The sequence below is a fragment of the Cutaneotrichosporon cavernicola genome (assembly GCF_030864355.1).
Source record: "Cutaneotrichosporon cavernicola HIS019 DNA, chromosome: 1".
Taxonomy (NCBI): Eukaryota; Fungi; Basidiomycota; class Tremellomycetes; order Trichosporonales; family Trichosporonaceae; genus Cutaneotrichosporon; species Cutaneotrichosporon cavernicola.
In genome coordinates this window covers 588,494-610,850 of record NC_083393.1, presented here as the reverse complement: position 1 = coordinate 610,850, position 22,357 = coordinate 588,494, and the positions used below count along the sequence as shown (strand labels likewise).

Below are 22,357 nucleotides of genomic sequence, written 5' to 3'. Positions count from 1 at the left end.
ACGGCGATGGCGGTCGAGGCGTTGGTGGTGGCGGACAATGGGTCTCGCAAAAACGCAACTTACTTTGCCACGGTGCGGAGATTCGGCAATTCCCGCGTGATCGCCGCGAGAGAGTCACGTGGTTTCAAGAAACATGGTTTTGGTTCCGCCGCCGACAAGGAACTGAGTACCGGTGTTGGGCAAGACCGACGCCTCGATCCGAGATCATCGACGCCGATATCCTTCTCGGACAATAGTAATCCAACTCTTCTCTGATGTTGTGGGCTATCTCGAGGGAAAGTGTATGATGATGGCCGGAGATCAAGTGACTCAGAGTTGGAATCCCATTAGGAAAGGCAAATTGGCATCGACGCTGCCTCCACCCAGACCCGTGTGCAACTGCACAGACAGGTGCGACCGTCATTGCAGCGCTCAGTCCGATGAGCCCCTTGGCTGAGCCCCTTGGCGCTCACCGGTCTTGCCAGTATCTTATCTGCTCTCGCGCTGTACCACTCTCCTCGTTTTCTGTTCTATGATCCATGACGCGTCGTTGTCTATCTGTATGCAGCCCATCTGACTGCGGAACCGAAAATAAGCCGGTCAGGAAATCCATCTAACCCAGCGGCAATCTTGGTTCCGCACTCACCACCATGGACCAGGATAACGCGGACATTGCCAACGGCGACGATTCAAAGGTCCTCCCGCCTCATCGGAAACGGCACCAACGGCATCTTCTGGCCTGCATGGGATGCCGGAAGATCAAGGTATGTTGGGCTTGATCTAACTGACGCAGACACGGTGCTTGGGAAACGAGGACCAGTCATCCCCATGTCAGCGCTGCCAGCGCCTCAGCCTCGAGTGCGTGTATGAGCGCAAGCGGCGACGACGAAACGATTCCGCGACTGGATCACCACGGTCGCCGGTGCCAAAGGCCAACATTGCGCCGAGGACCCCGTCAGAGCATCCGGGAAACGCCGAGCACCCAGACCACCGCAAACATCAGCGCGTGGGACATGCGCCCCTTCTCCCTCAACCTGACCACCACGCTTCCCGGTCTCAACCCCAACCTCAACTCCATCCCCATCCCTGTCCCCATCTCCATCCTCATCCCCATCCTCCTCCTATCCACCACGCGCATCTCCCTCGCCACCATGGCCGGCCCGCGCACCCTCGCGACGTCATGTCCGAGTCGAGCGTGCGCTTCTCCACGCCCTCGGAGGCATCGTCGTCCGCTGTTGCGTCTGCGTCCAAGCGCACCGATATTAGAAAGTACCTCGACCCCCAGCTTCCGCGGGACATGAATGGCAGCGATGCGCCACCAGACCTGCGGCCAACTGAAGTCGGTGATGGCGAGGATCCCAGTATGCCCCGCTCCCTTCTCCAGCTGACGACAGTAACACAGGGTCTCGTAACCACTCATGAGGCGGAGACGCTTCTCGCCTTGTCAGCTTAATTTGCCATTCTCAAGCTAATGACAGATACATGCAGCACCTGAACCCCATGACCGCCACTCTCGACCCATACCTCTACACGCTGCCGTACCTCCGCGCAGCGAGCCCGATCCTCCTCTCCTCCCTCCTCGCCATCGCGGCCAAGTTCTTCCGCCGGCCACTGTATCGCGCCCTCCTGGTGCATGCTAATGTTGTTATCGATCGCGCTGTAGGACTGGGCCAGTGCGATATCGGCCTCATCCAGAGCCTGATTCTCATTGTGTGCTGGAAGGACCCTACCGACGCCAGTAGCTGGCTTAAACTCGGTATTGGAATACGACTCGGATACCAGCTCGGCCTGCATCTTCAGCGCAACCATCCGCTGCCGTCATCTGAGGTCCAGGCGCGCAAGATCGCCAACCACGAGCGCACGTGGTACACTCTTTCATGTGAGTCGACAACTGCTTGCCTCCCACACCACCTGCCTCTTCATCCAGCGCACGAACGAGCTAAACTCAGCCTTCGACAGGCTGTACTCGGACGTCTACTCGCTCCCACCGACAGTCAAGCTCGACGAGATCCCCGACGCCGCCTCCTGGGCTGAAGAGACCGCGTGGCTTGGGTGCGGCGATATGCGCCATGCCTGCTCCTTCTCCTCGGCCTCGACGTATCGTATGTGGGTCAAGTATCGGCGTAACCTCGCCACAATGTCACCAGACCTGTCGTGGGCGATTCTTACGGACCTGTACGCCCAGATCGAGCAGCATATGAAGCGTTGGTTCCCTCTTGATCCATGTGTGTTGGCACTTGTGCTAGGGAGCGAGTTCGAAGCTGACCTCAGCAACTGGCATGATCACCGAGTGGGAACAAGTTTTCCTCAAGTGGTTTGACCTAAACCATCTCCTCAAGATCAAGTGGCACATGCTCGACATGTGCGCTCCGAACGAGCGCGACGCCAATGTCATAGACTGGCTCCACCTCGCCGAGCTGTTCACGCTGCAGACTGAGGCGATTGGGTTAAGGGGGATCCTGCGCTATCTCCAGGACACGAGTGCGACACATATCTCCAGCTTTGGAGTTATGGTGTATAATGTGAGCTCTGGCGTCGCTTTGCGCGTCGGCGAACTCCTGTACCCAGGATACGCTGACTCAAGCTCTTCTCCCGCCTTCCGCATTTCCAGCGTCGCGTTGTGACAGGCTATGTCCGCCGCCTCTCGAAATGCTGCGACAGCGCAACGCTCGGCGACGGCGAGACGGTTATGGGCTTTGTCGGCCGTTTCATGCAGCGGCTGCTACACGTGCTGGTGTCAAGCGAGGAGGAACACGCCCTCCCGGAAAGTGAGGTACCGCCACCCGAGAACCCCGCCAACGCTACTGCGTTGCTCGACCTCGTGAGTCATGAGTCATAAAGCTCAAGGAGCTGACACCAGGACGCCTTCTTTCTTGGCATGCTACAGAATGGGACGGACCCATTTGCGAATCTCGTGCCCGGCCAGGAGTTCTGGTTTGACCCCAACGTCGTCTTATCGTAGCCTTTTCATAGGGAGTCGGGCCATTCTTCGGCTGAATTTGTCTACAGCCCGTATTGCCCATTCCTTGACTGTCTGACTCTTATCCCGTCCCACTCGGCACGGAGTCGTTGGGCCCCTGACGAGACGATGAGCATGATCATGATGAGATGGTCACCCAAGTCAAGTTGAGAACGGACACGACGCCCTGAAAGTAAGAGTGATCTCCCAACCCTACCCTGTAACCGGGCCGAGCTCCTGGTATACTTGGTACCCGATTACCCTGGTTAAGGATCCTCGCCACCTCTGTAGTTTATACTTTGAAAGCGAGCAAGAGATCCCTGCGAGGCGGACGCGAGGATCCGGTACAGGTCTGGATCTGGATCTGTTGTAAGAGTCCGAGCGCGTCGCGCCCAATTCCAATGCTCGTCCTGTCATGTTAGAATTGATTGAATTTGAATTTGAGCTGCGCTGTCAGGATGCTCAGTTGTTCTCGGCCTAGGGCCCTGAGGAGATGGGAGCGGGAGTGAGGAGTGAGCAGGTTCCCGGCGGCATCCTAGAATCCTAGGTACACCAAGGCAACAAAGGTCAACATGCGGGCCAAGGCGGGATCAAAGGGGGATGCGACACGTTGATCCGCTCTACCTGAAATAACCGCCCTTACCGCTCAAAGTGATATCATCTCACTCTCGCGTTTGCATGCCCCCCAACTACCAAACCTTGTACTTGTCATCCTCACTACGCGGAGTGCTCAAACTAAGAAACTCGTCATCTACTTGACTGTCCTCGTCACTCTCTTCTTCTTCCCTTCTCTCTCTGTAGTCGCTCCACATAACGCTCCACTCTCCCATCTCCTCCCAGATCCACTTCCCACTTCCCATCTCCCACACCCACACCCTCACCCTCACCCTCACCCTCACCAACAACACAACACCTATCCATCTCATCTACCTTCCTCTCCTCATCTGATCCGAACATGTCCCCACCTCCCGCCTTCAAGGTCGCCCCAGGCATCAACTCGTATGACTGGGGCAAGCGTGGCTCGGCCTCCCTTGCAGCCCAGTACGCCCGCGAGTCCGTCCCCGACTTTACTATCGTGCAGGACAAGCCCTACGCCGAGGTGAGTCTTCAACTCCTTCCTCACACCTTCCTTTCCGGTTGCTCCCAGCGAACGTGGAAGGTGTGGGCCGATCAAACGAATGCGCCGGGGTGACATACCGCCCCTGGATCGATCGGCGCCTCTAGTGACACAAGCTACGCAGCTGACACCAGCTCTGGATGGGCACACACCCGTCCAATCCCTCGCGCACTGCGACGGGGCTGCTGAGCGAATACCTCGCTGCACACCCCAACCTTATCGGTAGCAAGGTCGCACAAAAGTTCCCCGATACCAGGGACGGCGCGCTGCCGTTCCTCTTCAAGGTGCTCTCGATCGGCACCGCACTCAGCATCCAGGCGCACCCTGACAAGACGTTGGCGAGTCAGCTTCACAAGGAGAGGCCTGATATCTACAAGGGTGAGTGTGGTTGTCAGCTCCTGTGAGACTCTGCTACCAAGGAGGGTGTGTCCATGACCCCGGTGCGACCCCGGAGCGACGCGTGGTCACGCTTCACCTTGCCTCATCGTCCCTCGCACCCACTGACCGCAGACCCCAACCACAAGCCTGAGATGGCCATTGCGCTCACGCCCTTCCGCGCGTTCCTCAACTTTGTCCCAGGCCCGATCCTGCTGCAGAACCTCATCACCGTCCCAGAGCTGGGAGACATTGTGCCTGAGGATGCGATCGACAAGCTGGCAAAGTCACTCGGCCTCCCAACGTCCCACGACGCTGTTGACAAGGCCGCCCAGGGCCCGTTCGAGCCGACGACCGACGCGCAGAAGGCCGCCATCAAGGCTGTGTTCTCCGCAGTTATGCACGCGACGAAGGAGCAGTACGAGGGCGCGATCGAGAAGCTTGTCCGCCGCTACAAGTCTGGCAAGGTTGCGCCCTGCGAGGAGCGCCTCCGCGAGCTCGTGATCACCCTCGACGAGCAGTACCCTGCCGACGTTGGCACGCTGTGCGTGTTCCTCCTCAACGTCATCGACCTCGAGACGGGTCAGGCTGTGTTCCTCGGCGCCAACGTGCCGCACGCATACATCTGTGGAGGTGAGTGCGGCCTTTGCGGCCATTGCGCTTGTCACCCCAGCCGCTGACGACAGACATCATCGAGTGCATGGCGACGTCTGACAACGTTGTGCGCGCAGGCCTGACGCCCAAGCTGCGCGACGTGCCAACCCTCGTCGACATGCTCACGTACGAGGCCGGGCCAGCGGAGAAGCAGGAGCTGCAGCCTCATGAGTTCAACCGTGACCCCACCACTCTCCTCTACGACCCACCCATTGACGAGTTCTCGGTCCTCCGCGTCCATCTGGCTAGGGACGAAATGACGACGCACCGACCTATCGAGGGGCCTAGTATCGCCATCATCACGAACGGCGAGGCTCTCATCAAGTGGGCTGGCTCCGGATCAATCCCCGTCGCCCGTGGCGACGTCATCTTCATGGGTGCAGGCGTCGAGTATAAGTGGCAGGCGAAGCAGGACACGGAGGCGTTCCGTGCGTTCGTCGAGGCGTAGTGTATCAATAAAGTTGTGGAAGCATAGGGATGTTACGGATACTGCGATGTGAGTACATGAGGAAGGTGAAGTGGATGGACGGCGCTGTGATGCTGCGGCTGCAGTGAGATCTGATACAGTAACGCGGGTGGGGCTGTCGGCCCCGCTCAATGAACATTCCGCAATAACAAACGTGCTCACAAACTCTACCTCTTGAGTCTCCATCCTTCTCTCCAATGCATCATGTCCGAACGCACCCCCCTCCTAGGACATCACCGCCGCGCGCCACCAGTATACGCTTACCCCGCTGTCATCGCGGTACTGCTCCTGCTCCTGTTCCCAATCCTCCTCATCGCGCACAACCTGCCCAACAAGAACGAGGCAATATGGATCCGCAACCTTGGCGCCTATGCCCCTCTGATCCCTCACCGAATACCACCACTCCCAGGCGGCTGCTCAGTGGACCAAGTATCCGTGGTGCGTATCTCCAGGCTGCTTACATGGCTCACAATGGCTCAGCCAATGGCTCACATGGCTCACGCAAGTTGCACCGCCACACGGCGCGGTATCCCACCTCGGGCGCAGCAGTACGCCTCCGCAAGACACTGGCAAAACTGGTTAACGCGACGGACCCATTTTTGCGGACAGCTGATCTAACGATGAAAGGGTGGGAGTTTGGCGAACTTACCCAGCCTGGGAGAGAAGCGTGAGTTCCCCCATTTCCTTTGGCAGGGACTGACCCCAGCGCCCGCGCAAGCGGCCTCGACTTCCGACACTACGCGCTCCCACCCTTCATCCGCTCCTCCGGCGCCCGACGCGTCCTCGACTCCGCGCATCTATTCCTCTCCAGCCTCGGCAGGGGGATCGTAGACGTGATCATCCCAGAAGGCGAGAGCGTGAACAACACACTATGTGTGCACAGTTGCCCTGCGCAGCGCTCGAGCCATTCCGGCGAAACTCAGGTATCAGAAGTGATCCACCTCCTCGGCCCGGCTGCCGCTCGCCTCTCGTCTCTCTGGAATGTCCAGTTGGAACCGGAAGACATCCCAAACATCGCGGGCATGTGTGGCTTCGACTCGGCCCGAACTGGACGATGGAGTAGCTGGTGTTCCCTCCTCACAACCGATGAATGGGAGGCGGTGGGATATGTTGGTGAAGTAGGGCGGTGGTACGCCTTCGGTGGCGGCAGTGTATGTCCTTGTTTGGCAGAGCTGATTTAGCCATATTCACAAACTATGGGGGTGAGATTTCGTCGGAATGTGCTAACTCAGGCGGGATGGGTTAACGAGCTTGTGGCGCGGCTCACCGACTCGGCCGTCGTCGATGGAACATGTACGAACCGCACGCTCGATGCTAACCCCGCCACATTTCCTTTGGGACAACGTCTCTTCATCGTCAGTTAACGCTTGCATTACGTCTCGACCTGACGGCAGGACTTTACACACGATAACGAGATGGTGGCTATTCAGGCGGCACTGGGAATCAACCGCCGTGTCCTTGTTCAAGGCTCAGTTCCACCCCGAGAATGGGTTCTTTCGGAGATTGTGCCTTTTGGCGCGCGGTGGCGGTTCGAACGCGTTGTCTGCGGCCCTAAAAGAGAGAGATTTATCCGCATGCTCATCAAGTGAGTTTCTCCGGGACGGGCTGACCCAGCGATCGCGTGATGCCTGTCGAGCGGCCCGAGTGTGGTGGTACATTGTGTCCACTCGACGCGTTTGTTGCGTCCCAGAAAGAGTCGCGGGAGCGGGATTGGGCCATTTGCGCCCCAGACGGCATGGAGATAAGTAACCAGGACGCGTACATTTGGATGCTCTGATCCTTGACATATGTACATGCCTACATGCAGGTTACCCTCTTGCTTGCTCAGCCTCCACCACGTCTTCTACCACGTCACTCTCCCTCCCTACCTCCTTGCCCTCCAACCCCGCTAGCGTCCTCCGCGCAACGTCGAGAAACCCCTCGGGCATACCCGCAATCTGTGCCGCCATGATCGCATGCGAGTCGTAATTGATCCCCGGCCGCAGCCTGTACGCATAAGAGAATCCCTCCCCCGCCTCCTGGACGTCGGTGCAGAAGAATGCGACGCCGTCCCTCAACTCGGATCCCGCACCAAGCATCCTCGCGAGTTCATGGTAATGCGTTGCGAAAAGTGTCCGACACCCAACATTGGAGAGGATATAATCGAGGGTCGCAAACGCAATCGCCATACCCGCATTAAGTGTCGTGCCTCGCCCAATCTCGTCCATGATAACCAAACTCCGTGGTGTAGCTGAACGAAGAATCGTGGCCGTTTCCACCATCTCGAGCATGAACGTACTCCGATCGCGGAACAGGTCATCTCGAGCCCCGACGCGCGAAAATACCCTATCCACAATACCAATCTGTGCTTTATCGGCTGGAACAAAACTGCCAGCTTGAGCCAAGATGGCTATCACGGCAGTTTGGCGGAGAAGTGTACTTTTTCCTCCTTGGTTCGGACCGGTGATGACGTGCATATTACTGTTCCGAGTCATCACCGTCGAATTGGGGGTGAATGCGCGTGCTTGAGATAATAGGCCAGCCTCAACACTTGGGTGGCGGCCATTGACGATCTGTAGGTCCGTGGTCTCGTCCAAGACGGGCCGCACGTAATTCAAGTCGAGGGCAGCCTGCGCGAACCCGGCAGTCAGGTCGAGCTCGTCGACGAGTTCGGCGTTGGCTTGGATCGTAGATGCGCGCTCGACGACCATTGCACGTAGCCGGTTCAACGCGCGCGCCTCGGCTACCCCGAGCTCGACGTACGCTTCGTCCAACTTGTTACCGAGGCTTGACCATTCCTTGCGTCAGCTTGGCGGGGAAGCTGGGGGAAGACTTACATTGTACGCGTACGTGCGCGTGCTCTTGGCCTCTGTGACTGCGTGGAAGCGCTCCTTGGGTAAAATGTCCCGCCGCTTGGCGGTCACAACGTATCCCCACCGCGCACTTATGCTCAGCGCCAGTGACGAGCCGTACTCGTCTTGCAGTCGAGATTCCAATTTCGCGCGCTTGCGCGTCAGGCTCTTGATGCGTTTATGCAGCTCACTCAGCTCGAGCGAGAAGCTGCTGTCAGCACGCCACGCCCAAAACAACTTACCTCGGCCGCAACCACCAGCGCGCTTGTGTGCGTTTATCCAGCGCCACGTCCTCATCCTCATCACCCAGTTCCTCCGCCTGCAGCCCGGGAAGGCGAGACTCGTCAATCGCGCCCTCGATCCCGGCCGCCAAGTCTTGAAGCGGCGAAAACGCATCGACGAGCGCCTGGAGTCTCTCCACACCCTCCACACCCTTAACCTCTCCAGCCTTCCGCCGCCGACCTTCGAGTCCGATATCCACCCTGATCCGGTCCCGCAGCCTTTCCACGCCCCTGATCCACCGCGCGACGTCCCACACATCGCTCACATCACCCCGCCACGCGCGGAATCGCTGCACAATACGCATGACGTCCCCCAAAGTCCTAAGGCTGTCCCTTAGGTCGGTGCGTAGTGTCTCGCGCTCGTGCAGAGCCGCCACGAGGGATAACCGCGCATTAATAGCTGGGAGGCTAGTGGACGGTGCGGTAAGAGAACGCTTGAGCAGCCGGTGTCCAGAGTCGGTCACGGTGCGCGACAGCACGCTCAGAAGCGTACCCTTGGCGCTGAGAGGGGACGAGTGCATGCCCACCAACCCGCCGGGGCGTAAAGCATGCCGGATCTCAAGGGCTTGCAATGTCGCCGCGTCAATGTGCATCTGTGTGCTCTGGGATTCGCGATTGAACTCGTCCTCGTCCATGGCGGGCATGCGGTCGCGTAGCGCATATTCCAGGTGATGGCGAAGTAGGGTGATGGCGGTACGTTCAAGACCTGCCTGGCCTATCCTCGATTCAGCAAATGAGACGTGTACGCCCAACACGCGCAGGAGTTCCAGTAGCCCGCCGGGGCCCTCCTCCCCAGCCTGCCATGCGTGTCGTAGGGCGGCGTCGAGCACAATTTCACGCGGCGCGAGGCGCGCCAGTTCGTCCTCGATATCTGTCGTGCTCCCAGCTTTAGTGAAGAACTCGCCAGTCGACACGTCAGCGTACGCGAGGTACAGCGGTGTCCCCTCCTCCTCCTCTCCGTCGAGCTGTTTCTTCCCCACCGCCTCTCCCTCGCCCTCAGCAATGGCGAGGAGGTACCGACTCTCATGGCCCGTCAACCAGCTCTCATCAACCAGCGTGCCGGGCGTGACCACGCGCGCGACCTTGCGTCGAATATCAGCAACCGGCTGAGGATGCAGCGGATCCTTCTCCTCCTCAACCAGCACGACCGTATACCCCATATCCTGCACCAGGAGCTTGAGGTACTTGTCGATCTGATGTATCGGAAACCCCGTAAATGGGAACGTGCCGGATTTATACGTCTTGCTCGTAAGCTTGGTGCCGAGGAGACCAGAAACCTCAATCGCAGGCTCAAAATATGACTTGTATCAGCACGCACAACAATATCCAAAAAAGTACCTCGAAGAAACTCCCGACCTGCGTGAGCAGGATGCAGTCTGGGAATCGGCGCCAGTTATCGTACACCAGCCGCGAGAGGGCTGTATCCGGGACTTTGCCGGCCTTGACCGCGTGCGCAAACTCGGCATTCTCAGCCGCCGCCGTGTCGTGCCGCTCCTTGAGCTCACTCTTGGAGGAGCGAGAGGTGACTACAGTCAGATAACGGAGATAGGTGGCCTACCTTGCCTGTAACCCTTCCCGAGCTCCAGTAGGTCCTCGAGCGGGCCGACGCTGTTACCCTCCGCGTCGACCTTGAATGCCGGGAGGTCGTCAAAGTCAATCGTGGTGGTTTTCTTTCTGCTGCGGCGTTTTGGCGAATCCTTAGCCTCTGCCGAGGTAGTGGTCGAGTTGCATCGTATTTGGAGCGGTCGAGCCCGAACCGCCCAGAACCCGATGCGCTTCGGAGAGGTGATCGGACCCAGGCGGCGGAGCATCGCGTCGCCTACTGCGGCTGTCGTCTTTTGCGTTCACGCGCCACTTGTAGCAGTCGTACTGTCCTGACATCAGTTACGAACAGGTTTCTGTAAACTCACGCTGCTCTGCTCTTGCGCTCCAACTGACAAATGTTGTGGTGGTGGATGACTGTATTGCCGGTGGTGACCAACCTCCACTTTATGTTTCAGGCACGGGGAGGGAGGTTGGTGGAATTGACGTCTCCTCAATGAGCGTTCTGGTTCTCCTCTTCCACATCATCCTCCTCCTCTCTCCAGAAACACCCACGCCGCCATGAGCTCATCCCACCGCTCGGCGAGCAGCTCGCTCAGTCCGCAGCCAGACAATGTCATCGTCGTACGGGACCAACACCACTTCCTCGAGCCACAGCCGCCCTTCGACTACCATTCTTTAACGGGCGAACGCACAATCTGCATCGATCCCGGATCGTACACGTGGCGTGCGGGCTTCAGTGGCATGGACGTGCCATACATCCACAGACCGAATGTTGTTGCACGATACCGCGAGCGCAAGAATGGGCGGAACATGATGCTGTTTGGACACGATGTTGAGATTGATGCCAACTCGCGCTCAAATGGCAAGAGCATGTTTGATGGCGACTTGCTGGTACATTCCGACCTCCTTGTGCGTCTATGGCGGGCAAAGCTGACGGACAGGAGGCAGCGCTCGACTACAGCTTCCTCACGCTCGGGATAGACACGCCAAAAATCGAACAGCCGATTGTCATGACTGAGCGTCTGGCTAACCCCCTCTTCACACGAGCAAGTGAGTCGGCTATCTCATATCCTGACTCAGCTGACCCCAGTGACGTCGGAGCTCCTTTTCGAACTGTACAACGCGCCTGCAGTGACGTACGGCATTGACTCGCTGTTTGCCTTCTCGCGGCATGGGCACAAGGACGGCCTGTCCGTCCACCTCGGAAACAGCGCCAGCACCGTCGTCCCCGTTGTCGATGGGCGAGGTGACATCTCCAGAGCGAAGCGGATACCATTCGGCGGGCAACAGGCGTCGGAGCTCATGCAGAAGCTCGCACAGCTCAAGTACCCCTCATTCCCACTCAAGGTCACGCCATCACAGTTCACCGTAGGTTCTGCCGCTATGTCCAACCTAACCCCAGTTCATGTTCCAGGAGACGTGCTATTTCTCGTCCGACTACGAGTCGGAGCTGCGCTCGCTCGAGGACCCGGCCAACATGGCTGCCATGACCAAGGTCATGCAGTTCCCTTACCACAAGCCGGACGTCGTCGAGAAGACGGAGGAGGAGATTGCAGCGCAGCTGGAGCGACGGAAAGCGCAAGGCCAGCGGCTGCAGGAGATGCAGGCCAAGCTGAGCGCCGAGAAGGTAAGCTCAGGCGGGTAGAATCAGCTGACTCCAGCTCGCGGCCAAGGTCGCAGAGCTCGACGAGTACAAAGCGCTCCTGGCTGAGAAGGGAAATATGAAGAAGGCCGACTTCCAGAAACGCATCTCGGACACGACCAACTTTGAGACCGAGGCCGAGCTCGAGTCGTGGATGAAGCGCACAGAACAGGACATCCGGCGCAAGCAGCGGCGCGCGATGGGCGAGGAGCCCGAGCCGGAAGAGGAGCCGACTTTCCCGCTTGTTGACCGACCAGACGAGGAGCTCACAGAGGAGGAGATCAAGGACAAGCGGAGGCAAAGGCTCATGAAGGCGGGTTGGGAGGCGCGTGTCAAGATTCGCGAGGAGAAGCAGAGGGAGAAGGAGCGCCTGGTGAGATTCTCATCAATGACGATTCAAACTGACATTCAGGAAGAAATTCAGAGGCTAGATGACGAGGAGCGGGTCAACAATCTGGCCGCATGGTCGGCCAAGCTGCGCCTGGAGCAGGAGGAGGTGATTGAACGGCTGGGGGATCGGAAGAAGCGGAAAGCGCAGCTCGGCGACCGGAAGAGTGCTGCGGCGCAGAACCGGATGAAGTCAATCGCGTCGTTGGCAGCAGATACGAACGGGGGGAAGAAGCGCAAGAAGGGCGAGGAGGGTGAGCTAGGATAATCGTCTCGGTTAGCTGACAACAGAAAGGGACGACGGGTTTGGGCGCGACGACTCGGACTGGGCCGTCTACCGCGAGATCCAGGTTGACGAGGACTCGGAGGCGGAGGAGGACGATCTGGCGACACTCGAGGCGCTCGAGGCCAAGCTGCTCAAGTTTGACCCTAATTTCACAGAGGACGACACGCTTGAGGGCAAGGTGCGAGCGAAGAATGCGCTCCTCAATGCCTTCGTCAGAGGCGGCAATGGAGGAAAATATGACCCCGAAGACGTCAAGCAGTCATACCAGATCCACCTGAATGTCGAGCGCATCCGCGTTCCCGAGACGTGGTTCCAGCCGAGCTTGTTTGGGATCGACAGCGCTGGCGTCGGTGAGGTGGCTGGCTGGCTCCTCAACGGGTTCGAGGACGATGTGCGCTCGCGCCTCATGCAGGTGAGCTCTCCTACCTCGTATTTCTCTGCTGACTCCAGTGCATCGTCGTGTCTGGCGGATGCTCGCAGCTTCCCAACGTCGTCCAGCGCATGCGTAACACGCTCACGCCGCTCCTGCCATTCCGGCAACCACTCAAGATTCTTGGGTCGGTTGATGCGGACCCTGCGCTTGAGGCGTGGCGCGGCATGGCGGCGTGGGCTGGTACGGAGGAGGCGAGGGCGGCACGTATTACGCGTGCAGAGTACGACGAGCACGGCGCCGAGTGGCTCAAGGAACACGCATGGGGTAATGTTGCGCTGTGACGCGGCGTGAGGAGGGGATGATGCATGTTGTCTGTTATTTGCGCGTCTTACATGAACTCTAGAATCGAGTTGCCCATATAGAGTTTATCAAATGCCAACTCCAGGGCGCCCAGCACCCGAGCCCAGAGCACCCGAGCCCGAGGGCTGTAAGCGGGTGGGAACCAACAATGTCGTGCCCACTGTGGCGTGTTGACGACGCTCCGCGGCGCTAGAGATCCTGTGGTGCCGTAATCGCGACCGACATGCCACGCGTCCCTGCTTGCAGCCTGCGGAAGCAACATGGGCCATACCATGCCCGAATGTCACTCTCAGTATTGATGCGTGACGCATACTGGGTAACGACTGTCACAGAGTCTACGATGTAGAGGACGCGTCCAATCGAGCATGAATGTGTCTACTGATCTCCTGTGCAGTTCTTGCGTTCTGGCGGCATGTTGCAGATGCAGATGTGGAGCGGAGCCAGGGTGGCCTACTACTGCAACTAATTGCCCTACTCCACTAGTCTGGTAACATATCTGCATAGTGCGCCAACGCCAGTACGCCAGGCCGCTTCCGTGTCGGTGTGTCGCTACTGGATGCCACTAGCAGTGAGGATTGACAAACAGCAACCATCCGCAGCAACAACATTACATGACTGATGTGATGACGCTGGACCCCCTGGTGTCAGAGGCGGCGAATAGCAGCAACTGATCGCCGTCGCCGCCGCCGTCGCCGTCGCCGTTTATCCAATCCAAACACATTACAGGCAAGGTTTGAGCACAACTGTTGCCAGCCACACCACCCCTATAATACTCTGCGCCACTCCATCTCATTTTATTTTACCATCAAGTCAAAAGTAGATCGACTAAGGGAGAATAAATTCATAGTGACGAGCTAAAGTGTTGCCTCAGGTTCTACTTCAGGGAGGACAGGGGTTGACCCTGAGATGTATTGGTATCCCTGAGTGTAACAAGTGTCCGTTTTCCCACCACCAATTAGTCTGGGCTCTGATAGCTTCAGACTTGCTTGCCTCGGTTGAGTCATCCAGTCATTCACTCCCCCCTCCCGTACCCCGTTCTACCTCTGTGCCATCACATGTTGTTGCCTTGTAGCCTTGTTGCCTTGTTGTCTTGTTGTCATCTTATTCTAGTCACTCCACTTTCCCCATCCACATCATACAACAGCCAGTCTTGAGTCTTGACAAGGTCAACCTTTGGACTTTTGTGGCGTCGTTTGGTGGTTTGGCGTCCCTAAACTGGATACAGTACCCAACGGCCCACGAAGCATCAACCATTTGCCCCATCCCACAGTCTTCAACCTTCAACCTTCCCTTCATCCCTACTTTGCCCCTCGGATTCGTCTTTATCCATTGGTAAAGCTAGTCAACCGTCATCGACATTGATTTCCCCACTTTACATCTCCTTCAAACCTCACAGCTACAGGTCCGTGTACCAGGCTTTTACTTTCAATCCGCGCAGGTCGCCCCACCTTGCTCCCTTGCCCGAAACCCCTTCTGCACTGTGTGCTCGACCTGACCACAACTACCACTACCTTGCGCCGGCGCAAAGACCTGACTGTGGATCTCACGTCGCTTCCCCTTCACCCGTACACCCGCCTGCCCGCCCTACATTACCAACTGTCTGTGACAGTAACGCCAGCGGTGACTGTGACTGTATCGTCGCACCCTACAACCCTCCCTATCGCTCAGACAACTTGTCGACTTGGGGCACTGGTGGACTAGTCTCGACATCCCCCGCTGTTCCCACCGCACCATCACCATCGTGAGTTGTCTCAACGTCTGGAGGCTCCAGCGCATCTTCTAGGCCTACATGGCCAACGCTCAACCCCCCAACCCCTCCTCTTCTTCCACCCTCTCCACCCTTCCACCCTGCGACCCCTATCTGTTCCTTTGCCCGTACCCTTGTCTGGCCATATGACTGTCGGCCTGACCTATGGTGGCGGGCAGCGGGGGACGGGGAACGGGGAAGGGAGACATCGTTCGTTCGACCAAAACGAACAATTCTCATTGTTTTGCCCATCCTCCTCGCACCGCCGGCTTCGACTTCGCACTCGTCGCCTGCCACTGTTCTGCACCCACTCTCCAAACACCACCCCTCCCACTCACACATCCACTCGCTCTCACTCCCACACCGTTGACACTCCTCTTACACACAGCCCACTCTCCCTCCTTGAGCGCAACGATGAACTGCGGTCTCGTCTTTGAGTCGTCAACGCATTCTCCACTACCATCGGCCCCTGTGCTCAAGCAGGAGCTCATCACCGAGCACTACGCCATCACCGCCAAGCGGTCATCTCAAAAGGACAAGTGGGTGGTGGTACTAAAAACGCACACAGCTGACATCAGAATGAAGCGTCCTGCCAACATCAATACCTCCATTGCCCTTGGACCCATTCCCCCTCAGCCCACCTTTGTCCCCACCATGCAGCCTGGCCAACAACTACAACAGTTTCAGCCAGTCTACATGAACGACCCCAGTGGTACCTTTTACCAGCCACCGCCAACACAGTTTGCTCCCTATCCTCCCTCTCAGATGGCCCCTGGACCTTCTCGAAGACCCAGCCACGCAGAAATCTCCGCCGGACCGTCGAGTGGTCCACCTCCCGACTCTGCATCGACAAGCGGACATGCAGCCCAGCGCTCACTCGACTCCACCGGCTCGCACAAGCGCAAGCGCAGCAACTCGTCGTCGCAGGCCGAGGAGCTGCGCACACCACGGAACAACATGCAGCAGCCTCTGCCGTCAACCATTCAAGGGCTGGTGACGGGCAAGTCCCATTTACCGACCCCTCCGTCCACCGGCGACCATGTGTCGACGCCTGCACAAATGTCTCACCACTCTCCCGTGGATCAGTCAGCGCAGCATCCGTTTTCCGAGAAGAAGCGTTCGGGCGTCTATGTCACTGCGACTGAGTCGGAGGGGAGGAAATTGGGACTGGTGCGGACATCAACAGGGATGGAGAGCGTCGAGGCCAACCGTGAGCATGGCCCTCCGCGTACCAAGCAGGCCACTGTCTTGAGCGTCAATTCATCGGGTGTTGCTACGGTGGGCAGTGGGGACGTCCTCCACTCTGACGCCTCGTACATGGGTCAGGTCCCCAAGACTCCTCCAGCGCCTAGTCGTGAGCTCGCCGAGGATGACACCCCTCGCACAAAAGTCGACAAGATCAAGCGCCGTCTTTCGTTATTCAAGACGACCTCTCGCAACGCAGAGCCCATGTACTCTACACGCCTCGATATGGGTCACGGCGGTCCCGTCCGGGTCGCACTCCGCAAGGACATTGCGATTGCCTTCATGGGCCTGGACAAGGTGGCGACTGGTGGCGCAACCGAGGAGCAGAACGCAGACTCTGCCCACCAGCCAGTTCGCCCAGACTGGCCCGATGACGAGGCACCATGGAACCAGACCAGCGGAAGACGTACCAAGAAGCAGCGTCAGGACCGCGAGCGCCTGGCCATGCTGCAGCGTTACCTCGAGACTTCGAGCGACGACGACGACGATCACGATGGCGCGGTCAGATTGCAGATCCCAACCAAGAGACACCAGTCGCGACCGTCAGCCGAGCAGTTGCCGCCATCACAGGACCCCACTGATGCCCGTGCTGCCCTCTGGTACGCAATGCACAAGGCCCGCCGGCCGCAGCAGTTAGCCGGGCCGCAGATGGTGCCCACAGGCATCGTGAGCTGCGTGTGCAAGAACACGGCGCCGTCGAACCAGATGGTCTCGTGCAGCAACTGCAAGAGCTGGCATCATGTCGCTTGCGTGGGCCGCGACGAGGCTCTCGACAGCAACTGGGCCTGTGAACGTTGCATGGCCCAGGCTCGGCGCGCCACATTGTCGACGCCCTCTCAGCGCACGCCGTCCCAGTTCAGCACAGTCGACCGGTCCATGTCGGCATTCCGCGGCAACCAGGCTCTGGCGCTCGCGCCATCGCCAATGTTTGCACCGGAAGCGGCTCGTGCGGCGGCCCATTCCGGAATGGCCACCCGCACACCACGGACACCCAGCCGGAGACACGAACGGGCACGAGTGCTATCGTATGGTAACGAATGGGGTGTCACTGGTGAGAACCCGTCGACACCCATGCCGCAGGGTGGCTTTGGCACATTTTCGACCCCCCGTCCCGACGACCCTGTGTTTGATGTCAACTCGACGCCGTCGCGTCACCTCGACACGGACCCTCGCATCGCTGGCCAGTTTTCCGGTAGCCTCTTTGCAATCACCCCATTAGTTGGCCGCTCTCGCAACGCCAACATGCTCGTGGGGGACACGCCGATGGGCCATGCCAGAAATGTGTCTGGGGTGCCTCCCGCTTTTTCGGAAGGCATGACGAGCAGACACGAATTCTTGCAGGGCCTGACGGCCGACCGGCGCCAGCTGCCGGAGACGCCTGGCGCTGGCATGAGAAGCTTGGGCCTCGGTCGCCCGTCGCAGCTCTCGCCGTCTCCGTTTGGCGGACACAGACGCACGTCGAGCAAGTCGAGTCATCTGCGCTCGGCTTCACGCAGTGGTCTGGGTTTTAGCTTCCCTCTCAGTGACGACGTCAAGGGCAGTGCGCCTGATGACTCGATGCCCAACTGAGTGGGGAGTGCGGTGTGTGCAGATCTGTTTCCTGCTGTTGTCCCTATCTTCCTACCTGTTTGTGTGCATGGTTGATATCCATCTTGTATACGACCCGCGTTATGTAGTTCCCGTCCATGCGATGGTTAGCAGTGATTGGGGGGATGACGAGGGGGAGGGAACGCGAAGTCTGGGAGAGCGAGTAATCAGGGGAAGCGTGGCGTGGTTTGTATGGTTGTAGGAGCATGAGGTGGCGCGTTTGTGTCGAGGAAAGGTGCTGAAGGAAGAATGATATAGCCAAACTGTGGTCCAGAAGGAAGGTTATGGAGACGGAAGACGTGATGAGAGCAGAGTGAGATGAGAAGGGAGGTGCTGCTGAACGATTGTCTGTGTGGAAGTCGCACAGGACACCCCCCACCCAACAGATGGAATGAGATGAGTGAGTGAGTGTGATGATGGATGGATAGTGATGAGGAGGAAGGAAGAGATGCGATGAACGCGATGTAAGATGAGCGATGTGCTATTGTGCATTGTGATGAGGGCAAGGAAGACGCGAGAACGCGAGAACGCGAGCAGGACGCGACGCGTCGCGACATCCCATCCATCGGTCACTGCTACCTCGAGGCATCCAGTCATCCACCTGGCCACCTGGATAGGGCTCTGTGACGGACCTGAGTACAGTCCAATCAACCCAATCCAAAGATCCAAAGATCCAGCAGAGGCCAGCCATTTTGAGCGCTCCGGGACCATGAACCCCTTGCTACCCTCTACCCTCCCAGGATCACCACATGCTCCTGACGCGTCGCGTTGGTCCCATACAGGTACAGTTGACCAAAAACATCTGCCCCTCTGCCCCACTCCCACTCCAATATGACGTGCTGGTGCAATATAGTTCCGTGCCGCTTGCTGGTGGCATTTTGGCTATGACTGGTCTGATTCGCGATTCGATTGCCGCCTGGCCGCGTTGTCCGCGTGGTCGGTCATTACTCCTAACTAAACCCTAGAAAGTTGGACGAGCACGCCACTGGTTGTCGTCACCAACACTCCAAAGTGGGATACATCTATATACATTCTTAGCCAACCGACTCAATCCAGTTGAGACCATCTCATTCATTCAGATCCACTTCTGTGCTCTTAAAGATCTCAACTTTTGTTAGAAACTAGACGACACCTGCACCTACATCGCAGGCTGCGACATCCTCGAAAACCTCGCCTGCATACCACCACCTGCATTACACCATCTCTCTCCCCCCCCCCCGCTTCTTCTCGCCCTTCCCCACCCCCCCTCCTCCCCCACCATGTCTGTCGCAGACACGACGCCGGTGCCCTCGTCGCCTGGCGAGTCGTCGATGGCGACGTCAGTCTACGACTCCAACTCGGAGTATGACTTTGAGGCGCGCGCCCAGAAGTGGCACTTCGCTACCCAGGTCGTCGCGACTGACTCGTCGCAGAACCAGCACGGCGCCAGCGCCACGCCCATCTTCCAGACAGCCACCTTCAAGGGCATGGAGGGCCCCTACGACTACAGCCGTAGCGGCAACCCAACCCGTGGCGGCCTCGAGTCCCACCTCGCTCGCCTGTACTCTGCCACCTCGGCGTTCGCGCTCTCGACAGGCATGACATGCCTGGACGTAATCCTCCGCCTCGTTAAGCCCGGTGAGACGGTGCTCGCTGGCGATGACCTGTACGGCGGTACCAACCGCCTCCTCACGTACCTCTCGAGCCACGGCGGTGTCGACGTCCGCCACGTTGACACGACCAAGGTCGAGGGCGTGATGCCCCACCTCGAGCCAGGGAACAAGGTCAAGATGGTGCTCCTCGAGTCGCCCACCAACCCGCTCCTCAAGGTTGCCGACATTGCCGCCGTCAGCAAGGCCGTGCATGCCGCCGCGCCCAATGCCATTATTGTGGTCGACAACACCATGATGAGCCCGTACCTCCAGCGCCCGCTCGAGCTCGGCGCCGACATTGTCTACGACTCGGCCACAAAGTACCTCTCGGGCCACCATGACCTCATGGCCGGTATTATTGCTGTGCGCACCCCCGAGCACAGCAAGGAGGTCGCGTGGCTCATCAACGCGATGGGCTCTGGTCTCGCTCCGTTCGACTCGTTCCTCCTCATGCGTGGCGTCAAGACGCTCGCCCTCCGCATGGACAAGCAGCAGGCAAACGCCCAGATTGTCGCAAACTACCTCCACGAGCTTGGCTTCCTCGTCCACTACCCCGGTCTCAAGAGCCACCCGGGCGCCGACATTCACTGGAAGCAGGCGACCGGTGCTGGCGCTGTTCTCTCCTTTGTGACGGGCGACAAGGCGCTCTCAGAGCGCATCGTCTCCGGCACGCGCTTGTGGGGCGTCTCCGTGTCCTTTGGCGCTGTCAACTCGCTCATCTCGATGCCGTGTCTCATGTCGCACGCGTCCATTTCGCCCGCCCTCCGCGCTGAGCGCGGCCTCCCCGAGAACCTCATCCGCCTGTGTGTCGGTATCGAGGACCCACGCGACCTCCTCGACGACCTCGAGACGGCATTCATTGCGTCTGGCGCGATTGTGCCCCGCAACGACGACTCCCTCCTTTCCCTCGACGAGCTCGACGCTCTGTACGCAGTTGACGCTCCTGCATGGGGCATTGAGCGTGCCCACTTCTTCAGGCGCCCCATCGACTCAGATCTGGCCGAGGGCGTCTCGCGTGGACTCACACTCGGCGGCGAGGCCGCCACCGCCAAGGTTAAGACGCTTGACAGCGACATTGTTGTGTCAGCGCCTGGCAAGGTCATCTTGTTCGGCGAGCACGCAGTTGTGCATGGTGTGGTGGGTGACAAGCAGTGAAAGAAGTGTGATTCTGATACAATACATATACGCAACATGACAACGTGTGCCAATGCCCAAATCTCTCAAATCTCAACCAACAAAACTCAACCACTCAAAAATCCTGACAACAGACTGCCATCGCTACGTCGCTCAACCTCCGCTGCTACGGCGTGCTGGCTGGCCGCTTCGACGGCAAGGTCGCGATCGCCGCGCCAGACCTCGAGGCCGACCACGCGTGGGACATTGCCACGCTACCGTGGTCCCTCGTCCCTGCTCGGGAGGGCAACGTCGCCCCCGCCGCGCTCGACCAGACGCTGCTTGAGGCGATCGAAGCCGTCGTGTCTCAGGACAAGCCGACCAAAACCGGCTTCAGTGCCTCGGTCGCCTTCCTCTACATCTACATGGCGATGACCGTTACGGAGGACAATGCGTGAGCTTCGTTGTTTTTGTATACAGCTGACATCAGCCTCGCTGCGACGCTGACCGTCTCGGCCAACCTGCCGATTGGCGCTGGCCTCGGTTCCTCGGCCGCCTTCTCCGCTTGCCTTGCCAGCTCGCTGCTCTTTGCCCACGCCCACGCGACCGCACACTGCGCGCCTGACCCGGCCGCGATCGACCTCGTCGACGCCTGGGCCTTCCTCGCCGAGAAGGTGCTCCACGGCAACCCATCGGGCATCGACAACGCTGTCGCGGTTCGCGGCGGCGCCGTCGCCTTCACCCGCGCTGTGAACGGCAAACAGGGCGGTCTGGACCCGATGGGCGGTTTCGCTTCCATCCGCCTCCTTCTGACCGACACCGGCGTCCCTCGAGACACCAAGAGCCTAGTCGCAGGTGTTGGGGCGATGAAGCTGGCCAAGCCCGAAATCGTCAACCCAATCCTGGACCGGATCCAGGCCATCTCTGACGAGGCCAGCTCTCTCCTCACCTCGTCAACTGAGCGTGCTTTCCTTATCGAGCGCCTGGGCGCCCTCATGCGCGAGAACCACACTCACCTGCGAACTCTCGGCGTCTCGCACCCCTCGCTGGAATCCGTCGTCTCCACTACCTCCAAGTTCGGCCTGGCGACCAAACTCACCGGCGCCGGAGGGGGTGGGTGTGCAGTCACGCTTGTTCCCGATGCGTTTGACGATGCGTCTCTCGCGAGGCTCACGCGTGAACTCGAGGGGCTGGGCGCCCAGCCGCACCTCACGACACTCGGCGGACCGGGACTGTGCGTCCACGTCCTCCCGCAGGGATCGGGGGGTGTTGGACACTCCCTCAAGAGCGCGGGTAGTGCTAACCTCCATTCCTGGAGCGAGGGATTGGGCGGACAGTGGGTGCACGCGTAGTCAAGCGTAGGGTTCTTTTTAGCATTGTACTTCCAACAGTAGTCTGAGTGTATACTCCAACAGTATGTACGGTGTCGTGGCTTAGGGATTGGGCGGTGTTATCTTCTCGCCGGCTTTCAGGCCCGACCTACCTGGCCGAGTACTGTATCGACATGAGGTGACGGATGGTGTAGGTGGGCGATGACGGTCTCCACTGGCATTCCGATTGGAAATGACATTCCGCGGCTTATCGCGCGTGAACTGCCGCTCTGGTAGGGCCAATACGAGCTCAGAGCTCAGAGCTCAGAGGCAGCAGAGGCAGGCAGCTCGCGTGCTGGCTTGTTGGTCATGACAGAGATCCATAGAGGTGGGCAGTGGGCCAGCAGTGAGTCAGCCGGAAAGGTAACCAGCATCGTGAAGAGTGCAAGATGGAGATTAGCCTCGGCAT

The 22,357-nt window shown here is 59.0% G+C and overlaps 7 protein-coding genes across 7 annotated transcripts; 6 read left to right on the top strand and 1 right to left on the bottom strand.

Moving 5' to 3' along the window:
* Positions 1 to 1,159: 1,159 nt before the first annotated feature.
* CcaverHIS019_0102260 (uncharacterized protein) lies at positions 1,160 to 2,941 on the top strand (the record flags this gene model as incomplete). The annotated part of the gene is made up of 7 exons (XM_060597967.1): positions 1,160 to 1,340; positions 1,374 to 1,422; positions 1,458 to 1,858; positions 1,929 to 2,204; positions 2,251 to 2,501; positions 2,564 to 2,800; positions 2,840 to 2,941. 7 exons carry the CDS (start codon positions 1,160 to 1,162, stop codon positions 2,939 to 2,941), a joined length of 1,497 nt encoding a protein of 498 aa, XP_060452774.1.
* A 952-nt stretch (positions 2,942 to 3,893) lies between these two features.
* PMI1 (uncharacterized protein) lies at positions 3,894 to 5,532 on the top strand (the record flags this gene model as incomplete). The annotated part of the gene is made up of 4 exons (XM_060597956.1): positions 3,894 to 4,037; positions 4,190 to 4,433; positions 4,566 to 5,063; positions 5,117 to 5,532. The coding sequence occupies 4 exons, from the start codon at positions 3,894 to 3,896 to the stop codon at positions 5,530 to 5,532; spliced, it is 1,302 nt and encodes a 433-aa protein (XP_060452773.1).
* Positions 5,533 to 5,754: 222 nt separating this feature from the next.
* CcaverHIS019_0102240 (uncharacterized protein) lies at positions 5,755 to 7,327 on the top strand (the record flags this gene model as incomplete). Its single annotated transcript, XM_060597945.1, has 6 exons — positions 5,755 to 5,988; positions 6,057 to 6,217; positions 6,257 to 6,701; positions 6,783 to 6,905; positions 6,945 to 7,135; positions 7,165 to 7,327. The coding sequence occupies 6 exons, from the start codon at positions 5,755 to 5,757 to the stop codon at positions 7,325 to 7,327; spliced, it is 1,317 nt and encodes a 438-aa protein (XP_060452772.1).
* Positions 7,328 to 7,358: 31 nt separating this feature from the next.
* Positions 7,359 to 10,473, bottom strand: CcaverHIS019_0102230 (uncharacterized protein; the record flags this gene model as incomplete). Its single annotated transcript, XM_060597934.1, has 5 exons — positions 7,359 to 8,327; positions 8,367 to 8,589; positions 8,624 to 9,963; positions 10,001 to 10,188; positions 10,221 to 10,473. The coding sequence occupies 5 exons, from the start codon at positions 10,471 to 10,473 to the stop codon at positions 7,359 to 7,361; spliced, it is 2,973 nt and encodes a 990-aa protein (XP_060452771.1).
* A 292-nt stretch (positions 10,474 to 10,765) lies between these two features.
* ARP5 (uncharacterized protein) lies at positions 10,766 to 13,236 on the top strand (the record flags this gene model as incomplete). The annotated part of the gene is made up of 8 exons (XM_060597923.1): positions 10,766 to 11,116; positions 11,149 to 11,257; positions 11,298 to 11,575; positions 11,610 to 11,834; positions 11,869 to 12,222; positions 12,262 to 12,490; positions 12,528 to 12,934; positions 12,973 to 13,236. The coding sequence occupies 8 exons, from the start codon at positions 10,766 to 10,768 to the stop codon at positions 13,234 to 13,236; spliced, it is 2,217 nt and encodes a 738-aa protein (XP_060452770.1).
* A 2,180-nt stretch (positions 13,237 to 15,416) lies between these two features.
* On the top strand, positions 15,417 to 17,816 carry CcaverHIS019_0102210 (uncharacterized protein; the record flags this gene model as incomplete). Its single annotated transcript, XM_060597912.1, has 2 exons — positions 15,417 to 15,541; positions 15,581 to 17,816. 2 exons carry the CDS (start codon positions 15,417 to 15,419, stop codon positions 17,814 to 17,816), a joined length of 2,361 nt encoding a protein of 786 aa, XP_060452769.1.
* Positions 17,817 to 19,093: 1,277 nt separating this feature from the next.
* On the top strand, positions 19,094 to 21,930 carry STR3 (uncharacterized protein; the record flags this gene model as incomplete). The annotated part of the gene is made up of 3 exons (XM_060597901.1): positions 19,094 to 20,602; positions 20,734 to 21,032; positions 21,069 to 21,930. 3 exons carry the CDS (start codon positions 19,094 to 19,096, stop codon positions 21,928 to 21,930), a joined length of 2,670 nt encoding a protein of 889 aa, XP_060452768.1.
* Between the last annotated feature and the right edge of the window lie 427 nt (positions 21,931 to 22,357).